Source organism: Seriola lalandi, unplaced genomic scaffold, assembly GCF_002814215.2.
Source record: "Seriola lalandi dorsalis isolate HSWRI2012SDOR001 ecotype SW California unplaced genomic scaffold, Sedor1 jcf7180002054816, whole genome shotgun sequence".
Classification (NCBI taxonomy): domain Eukaryota; kingdom Metazoa; phylum Chordata; class Actinopteri; order Carangiformes; family Carangidae; genus Seriola; species Seriola lalandi.
The window spans coordinates 1429364-1438445 of record NW_019525369.1 but is presented as its reverse complement, the minus strand read 5'-3'; the positions used below and the strand labels follow the sequence as shown (position 1 = coordinate 1438445).

The 9082-nt window shown below is 46.2% G+C and overlaps 2 protein-coding genes across 2 annotated transcripts in view; both read left to right on the top strand.

The window, feature by feature from the left end:
* The window catches only part of hoxb3a (homeobox B3a), a 96872-nt gene that overhangs the window by 15535 nt on the left and 72255 nt on the right, over window positions 1-9082 (top strand). The gene's annotated exons all lie outside the window — the stretch shown is intronic.
* On the top strand, window positions 3927-7413 carry hoxb5a (homeobox B5a). The gene is made up of 2 exons (XM_023426170.2): window positions 3927-4843; window positions 6084-7413. The coding sequence occupies exons 1-2, from the start codon at window positions 4111-4113 to the stop codon at window positions 6329-6331; spliced, it is 981 nt and encodes a 326-aa protein (XP_023281938.1). The 5' UTR covers window positions 3927-4110; the 3' UTR covers window positions 6332-7413.

The window sequence follows — 9082 nt, the reverse complement described above, 5'->3', positions numbered from 1 at the left end:
GTTATTTAACCTTTCCGGCTAGATAGGGAGGGTGGGGAGGGGATGGGGGGTTAACCTACTGATGTTATTCGCCAAACTACCTAAAACGTTCAGGAAAGTGTATATTTTATGGATTTTTACATTGTTTCTTTATGTTAGTGTTTTTGTCAAGTCATGATGTAAACTACCTATGAGACATGTTCAATAAAATGTAAAGAAATGATGGAGAGAGCTTCTTTTTATTAATTTTTTCTGACAGTGACATTTTAGTTCAAAAGTAAAAACGCTCGTATTTTACGATTTAGTGACGTAGCTACATCCGCGCGCAGGACTCGTAAACCTTTTAGCCTCTTAGTTGTAAAGTGTGAAACAGGCATGCACATATTTATGGCGGGCGAGGCGAGACGGAGGCCGCACGGGGGCCACGTGAGCTCGCGAGCGGCGGGTCCGTGACAAGGGGCGCGCGAGGTGCTGCTGAAACTAATTGATGACTAGACTAGAGGGAGAGAAAGTTGATCCTGTCCTCGAGCCGGCCGACCAGACACGTCACACGCATACACACACACTTCGCCCAGACAAAGTGGACAATGTCCTCGTGACCCTTTGAACTCCTGCTTGTCCCCTGAGTGACCGGCTGCACGAGGTCCAGAGGGGCTGAGGTTTCTCTGTGTGAACGGCGGGAACATAAACCCCCTTTTTTTTTTTGCAAATCATCAGCAGTGATGACACATACAAACATGCACGCGCATGATGACAGCATCAGCTCCAACACATAAATAAACAGGGAACCCGCCTTTACCTGGTAGCTATGACAACTACGCTGTAGTTTCAATTATCATAGTTAGCTCACATAGAAACTTTATATGAATAAAGTCATAACAAACTAAATGTCACTCTAATGTGAAATTATTCAGTGAGAATATTCACAGCCCGTATGTGTTTTCAATGTAGCTCATTCCGTGCAGCAGACAAAAGGCACATTTATATAAAACGCGTTAGTATAATGTTATTGAGTTTGTATGAGTTTATTAACAGCACACTAACAAAACAAGACTCCCAGTACCATACATGTTTTATTAGCTTTTTCATAATAGCATGTGGAGGAACCCACATCTGCTGTAAAGTCGCAGCTCATCCAACGCTATTCCACTGGTGGCACTGACTATATTGAGCTGGAGTAGACACATTAAGATTGCCAATAAAAGCCTGTTCAGATTCAGATGTAGGGAGTGGTGCCAATGCAATATATGACATGGGGTTGTCAGTAAATAAGTAAAACCACAGTGAGAAAATAAAACATTTTGTGAGAGAGGAAGTGCATTTTATTTCAGTGCAAAATGCTGCGATCAGTCATACTTATGCTGAGGAACAAACGAGCTAATTGGAACATAGTTTTAGAGCAGAGGGTTTGATCTGGCCATGCCAGGGTCACCGGCTCCTTTCCCACTGCCACAACCTCTGCTGTAAGGTGAACTGTATGCTGGCAGATGTTCTATGTTAAACACAATGGAAATGATTTCACTGAGACTGAGAGGGCTCATTTTACCGACCAACACACACCAACTGCACTCTCTGTCTGGGAGAGTGCTTTTCATATTTTGGGGCAAAGAATGTTGGTTGGTTGTTTATTTTGTCTATGATTTATATTTATATTGTCCACTTCAACACCCCGTCTCCTAGAAATTACATTTTAAATGGTTTCAAACTTTTCAAGCCGCATTGTTTAAAACCATTTTGTTAAACCATCAAATCTGTAAGATTTTAACTGCAAAACTAAAGCATCTTAACAGCATTTAATATCTTGAATTTCAGATTTAAGCACTCTAGAGATTACAGTAAATTACTTTCACATTTGTGCAGGTAAAAAAATCTTGTGTGACTCTGGCTCAAGCATCTTGTTCTAACAGGGATTCAAACCCTGAATCCTGACCATCCTCAGAACAAAAGATTATAATGACAGATACAGAAATAGGATGTAATACATAAATGATCTCCAGCTCACGACGGTAGTTTTTCCATCTGATAAATCAGAGCCACTGACCTCTCTTATCTGAAACTGTGGAATTTGTTTGGATCAAAATGGTGAGCGAGTTGTTTCATGGCACAAATATTCAGTGGGACTCTGGAAATCTATATATAATGAGGGGAGTGTGTTGAGAAGTGTGTGCCAACTGGGTCAGAGCCTCCTCCTGCCTGTCCCTGCATTCCTGGCACACTTTGGCTCCTGTGTTTTAAAGCCCCTCTCAGTCCGCTTTCAGAAACAGCAGTTTAGCTGATTTAGTGTTGATATCAAAACTCTTGTGGGTAAAATAATAAATCTGGATTCTGTTTGGTGGATTTTTCCTCCTCTGGTGCAGCCTCTTGCAGCAGTTTTTTATCTGCCCGGGTATTTTGGAATATTCAAGATGATTTCCATTCCAGCTGCTGGTTTCTCTCGCTGATGCTCCGTGTGCGAGCAGCTGAGTGTCTGAAATCTGGCCTGCAACTGCACACACACACACACACACACACACACAGACACACACACACTCCCCACAGAGCGCATTCATTTGTATCATTTCACACGCAGAAATCTGGAATTCTTCATCTGTCCCATGTTCTGGCCCTTGTGCATGTAGCGTGTAGTGTGTAGTGTGTGTGTGTGTGTGTGTGTGTGTGTGTGTGTGTGTGTTTGTGTGTCAGAGTCACAATGAAATATGCACACCAGAGTGCACATTGAGGGCCTACTACAATAACACACGCACACTCAGACACACAGAGGCACCCTGGCTGAAATGCATCCCAACCCGAGAATCAACAAATCATAAATCAGGAGATTTCCATCCAGTTTGGACGTCACAGATCAGGTTTACCATTCCTCTGCAGCTGGAGGGGAGGGAGGGAGGGGAGGTGAGAGAGACAGGCAAACAGAAGAAAGAAAGAAAGAAAAAAAGAAAGAAAGAATGGACAAATAGCCTAAGTTATTGGTTAAGTTTTGGTCACTGTAACAGTTTCTGGTGAACAGAGCTCCTGCCTGGTTAACACCAAAACACTGAAAATGAATAAATAAAAACTGACTTCACTGCATTGATTTTGGATGATGAGTGTGAAATGGATAAACTAGGTAGATATAGATCATCAGAAGGGTGAGCTTCTTTGGTTGAATTTGGTGTGTAAATGCTTTAGGGAGGATTCTCGCGGCCGTGAACGCATCACCGCATCTTGTTATAGCTGTTATGGCGCCGCAGAATGACGCAGGAACGCGCGGCACTTTATGGCGCAGTAAAGGGTTTGCTCATATTTGTGACGTGTGTTACTTCACTGATATTATTATATTGTTATTTATTATTATTATTATTATTATTGTTATTATTATTATTATTGTTATTATTGTGGAATACAGCATCAATAGCTGTGTCATTATTAACAGATAATTGATTGTTTATGTTTCCTAACTTCTGGCCTAAACGAAGGTCAGTGAACAGTGATGAGACACACGCAGTGGGAGAGAGACAGAGAGAGAGAGATAGAAAATATTTACAACAGCTCTCTCACTCTTTGTGGACTGTACTTTCTCTTCTCTTTCAGTCTTTTTGATCGGTGCAATAAATAATGTTTGCAGTAGGTGGCGCTCTGAGCTCACCCCGGCACCTCCGGCAGCAGAATAAAAGGTTGAGAGAGAGAGAGAGAGAGAGACAGAGAGAGAGACAGAGAGAGAGAGAGAGAGAGAGAGAGAGAGAGAGAGTTTCCCCCGCCCATCCCTTCATCATTAGAAACCTCAGAGCATGAATTACCTCTCCAAAGTCATCGGCGAGAATTTACGACTGGTCAACAAAAGCACGTGACCGCACCTCCTCTTTCTCTCTGTTTCTCTCTCCTCCCTCACCTCACCCCTCACCTCCCCCCTCACACACATACACACACACACACACACACACACACACACACACACACACACACACACACACCACCCCACCCCCATATTTGGACGGCGCATACATAGCTAAAAACGAAGTACAGTGCAACGCCATAATTCACTAATACATCATAAATCGTTGAAAGTACCCGCGTTATAACGACCAAGAGAAATCTAACAAATCAAGCGCCCCTTAGCACTTAACTGTAAGACTGCAACTCTCTAAAACAACCTAAATGAGCTCTTACTTTGTAAACTCGTTCTCGGGGCGCTATCCAAATGGCCCCGACTATCAGCTGCTAAATTATGGAGCCAGCAGCGGCGCAATGAACGGCGGGACGTACAGGGACTCGTCCTCCGCCACAATGCACCATGCTACGGGCTCTTATGGCTACAGCTACAATGGCATGGACCTGACCGTCACCAACCGGGGAGGGGGGAGCGGCGGCGCCGCCAACACTGGAGGACACTTCGGGGGCGGCTCAGTCGTCGGGGACTCCCGGGGCTTCGGCTCCCCGGCCCCGGAGAGGAGCTTCAGACAGCCGTCCAGCTGCTCCCTTGCCTCCGCGGCAGACTCCCTCCTGTCACCCGGCGGTGGAGACAACAAGCTGGGCGCCCAGAGCTCGTCTCCCCGCTCGGAGCAACCAGGAAGCGGTAATCTCAGCTCTCCAAACCTGTCCTCCAACTCCTCCGGTGGCGGCGGCGGCGGAGGCGGCGGCGGCGGCGGCGGCGGCACAGTGCAGCGCTTCACGGAGCTGGACGACGCGTCGCCAGAGACCGATGAGTTGTTGCACCACAAACAGGACGCTGGCCGCGGCGGCAACCCGCCCTCCAGGACCGGACACCCGCAGCCTGCAGAGCAGAAGCAGGAGGGCGGCGCGGCGGGATCAGCCGCCTGCAGCACGGCGGGCAGCGAGGCTCAGACACCACAGATATTCCCCTGGATGAGAAAGCTGCACATTAGCCATGGTACACGCTGCTCTCCTGTTCACAACATGTCAGCTCCCTATCAGAGGTTCCAGGGCGATGATATCCACAATGCTGGATAGAGAGATTGTAGTGTAGCCTAAATGTTTGGACACATGGGGCTGGTGACAGTTTAGTTGTGGAGGAAGCTACACGGGGAGCCACGGTGCTCTGAGCCTCTTTGTACACCCTCTACAGACTCAGCAGACTTCGGCTGTTACTGCTTTGATATGATTTGAGTAAAGTGGCTGCTTGAGAATAGCTGAAAGACACACAATTAGTCACGGTTCCTCGTTTTGTCTACACCCCACCAAGCCTTTTTCCTCTGCGTCAATTTCATATTTTCACGACTGTTAAAAGTCAAGGCAGTGAGGCGTTTAAGTCTCCCAGAAAATCTAAATCTAAATGTAGCCTGTTTTATTTTGCGTCTTGTTTTTCTGCAGATAAAAAGTTATGCGAATATTTCAATTTATTTTTTATTGATTTGGAAAATGAGAGTGAGTAAACAGGACAGCTGGCCACCCTCTGATTAACCATCTGAAGTTTGCTATCAGCGTGTTTTCTCAGGGCATCAGGGGGCATTTCGCTCTACATTCCCCCCCTGTAGCAGCCTGTGACGCCATGGTTGCCTCCTCTGCCTTTTCTCCCTCTTTTTTTATTTTAAGAAAATTCCACAAAAGCGTCATAAATCTGTCAGGGGAGAAGCGAGCCGGGCAGCAAAAGCCCAACATGGCTGAGGAGCACAGACAGAGCCGGGTGGTGGTGGAGGGTGGAGGGGGGAGAGAAAAAAGAAAGAGAGGCCAGGAAGGCTTTGGAAGCTGTTGCTCCTTTGACAAGTGAAGCGTTTTTACGTGTGGGAACTTTATTAGGGAGGTGAGGCAGAGGACGGGGCAATAAAATCCTGAAGGGAGCTAGACAGAGGGGGCAAGTGGGAATGTGGAGGGTAACTTAAAAAGAAAACAGTGGTATGACAATGAAATGAAAGGAATAAAATGTGGGAAGAAGAAAGACTTCTGTTGATTCACATTAAACTATGGGTGAAATCTGTCCTGTACTGTGTGTGTGTGTGTGTGTGTGTGTGTGTGTGTGTGTGTGTGTGTGTGTGTGTGTGAAGCATATAGAGGAGACTAGGCTAAAAAAGAATTGATCCGGTTGTATTTTAGAGCACAGCTTGAGGTGCGTTATAGTGTCTGTGTTCATTTCTACCTATTCACCCGTTCATGTCCCGCTCCACACCCTTCAGATATGACGGGCCCCGACGGGAAACGGGCACGGACGGCGTACACCCGCTACCAGACGCTCGAGCTGGAGAAGGAGTTCCACTTCAACCGGTACCTCACGCGGCGGCGGCGGATCGAGATCGCGCACGCGCTCTGCCTGACAGAGCGGCAGATCAAGATCTGGTTCCAGAACCGGAGGATGAAGTGGAAGAAGGACAACAAACTGAAAAACATGAGCCTCACCGCCGCCGGCAGCGCCTTCCAACCCTGAAGAAAATTAACCCTTCAAAATAAAAAGAAAAAAAAAAGAAAGATCCATCTCTTTGAAAAGGTTACTACCGTGCACAGACTTCCCGGGAGGGAAATAAGAGACAAAAAAATGAAGAAAAACACAGAAAACAACAGAAGCCAGTGAAGAAGAGAGTGGAATAAAAGAAGAAGACGTGATGAATATGTCTATCACACAGATTCCAGATCTAGATTTCAAAAACACTTCCTTTCATCTACCGAGTACTGTTCAACAGCGCAGCACTTTTTATTTGTTGGTCTTTGGTGTTTAAGGGCAATGTAAAAAAAAAAATGACTGTGGTACTTTGCTCTTCTAAAAAAAAGAAACTTAGTGTTCCTGTATGTTCTCGTCGTTTTTAAATAGCTGTGTGGAGGAAAGGAGTCGAGGATGAATATGCTACCTAACATTTCTACCTATACGTCCTACCTTACAACCTTATGGCTACCTGTTGTTCAAGGTCTGAATATTGTTTGTGTGTCAAAGTGCGATGTTTTGTAATTGACAAAGTGCTTTCGAGAAAAGTTAGCATGTGAGCTCTTATTCTAAGTTATTTACTGCAAATTACACGTGTATAGTCCATGAGTCCCCCGCTGCCTCCCCTACCTCCCCCTTCCTCCCTCTCTGTCAGTTACCTTTCATTCAAATACTGCTACAATTTTAAATGAGGAAGCAGGGGAAGGTGCGAGTGTGTGTGTGTAAAAACAAATCAGGCCTTCCTACATCTCCGTATCCATCCATAATGTTGTGTATAACTCTATTATTCAAAAAATGTAACTGCATATTATTGTTATTATTATTATTGTAGGCTAATTATTGGATTCATGTTCCAGAAGGGATGTATATAGATATTGGCATTTCTAAATGTACCCAGTTCACTGTGTGTAGTTGCAGTGTGAATGTGTGTGTGTGTGTGTGTGTGAATGTGAGTGTGAGCGTGTGTGCGCGCATGTAAGGGGAATGGCTACCGTCCTGTGAGCTTTCTGCCAATTAGCTTTTTGTATTTGTTTGTAACTTGGAGTAAAACAGACAATAACTAAATAAATAAAAATAAAAATAAAAATCAAGTTCCTTATACTGGACTTAAGCAGCTGCACATGTTGTAGCTACCAACCTGCCGCAGAAATGGCTGAGCAGAGTCTGGAAACCATGACAGTCATACGGACCAAAAGCTTTAGAAACCCTCCACAGAAAACTGCTTTAGACACATAAATGAGAGCTGTTTGTGCCAGGTGCCGTTATCAATTTATTGCCAACCATATCTCATATGCAAATCTGTGTCTGATGGAATCAGCTTATAGCATTATAGTTGTGATCTGCCACCTTCTGATCTCAGTGTCTGAGTAAAGCCTGAGAAAAGGTGCAAGTTAGTGCGTAAAGCCGTAACTGACCATTCCGAGTCCATAGGCCTACACCTCTGTGCGCCTCCTGCACATTTTTTGCGCAATTTGAGCTAAATCTGATGTAAATGGACCTCAAACGAACTGCCATTTTCCAGTTCTACAAAACTATTCAAGCTTGAGAAAGGGTAAAGAGGCGTCACACCAAACACCCGTCCGCAGGCCTGTCCTCTATTTTCCAGGCCTCACTTGAGCCCTGAACGCCACATTTCCATGATGACAACCTTCAGCTCACTAATCACTGAATTAGCTGGTTAAACACACTCAAGCGTGCGCGCACGCGCACACACACACACACACACACACACACACACACACTGCTGACCAAGCCTGACAACACAACAAACTACACGCGCTGGACAAATTGGTCACTTTCCTCTAAACGGCCTTTCCTTTCCGCCCTAGCGGCGACGACACGCGGCCAAATCAGGTTACCGTCTCCCGGTTTCCAACTGTAAACAGCCAACTGAACTTTTAAACTCACCGACTGATGCTGCTGCAGCTTCCCTGTTTCTGAGCTGATGGTAGGGGGGTTGGAGGGGAAGGGGGGGCTCGGAGGTCCTGCTCCGAGCCTCATCTGGACACAACCTCTATCTGCTGCCGCCTCTGTGTGTTTGTGCGCTGAGATATATTTTTAAAGCTATCCCCTTCTGCTTTGGGCCAAACTATAAAAAAGAAGGCAGCTTTGACATTTACATGTCAAACGGATGAGGGTTTTTATCTCCAAGTTGGATCGTAAAGATCGTGCCTGGCCTCAGACTGATACCTCTCACTGGCTCTCCCCTGGTCACGTGGAGTCCATAAAGTTAGTTTTATGGTTTGGGGGAGTTGACAATGTACTATATATTTCACATTCTAGAAAGCAAGTGACGGTTTAACGGCTTCGCAGGGATCCTAAAGGGGTCAGTAAAGTAGAGACAAAGCGGGAGAGGGAGGGAGTGGAAGGAATATGTGAGTGTGTGAGAGAGCAGGCCACTATACGACCGGCCGCTGGTCCTGCTCCGGTTCATACGTGGAGCCCGGCGATCAGGACGCTGGAAAAACCCGGTAGAGCGAGAAGGAGCCGCGACACAGTAAGTAGTGTTTGAAGGCTGTCTGCCTGTAAGCGGAGGCTTAGCAGAGAGGGAAGGAGGTGGGGGAGGAGGTGGTGTGGAGAGAGAGAGAGAGAGAGAGAGAGCTGGTTATTTAGCCTGCCATGTCACTCACTCACTCCGCAGTGCTGCTGTATTAACGCACCGAGCTCCGGTGTATTTGAGATATTTGAGAGTCGTTGTTGTGACTGGTCCGGGCCGCGCGACGGTGGTGGCGTCACAGATGGAGTTTGTGTGACCCCCCC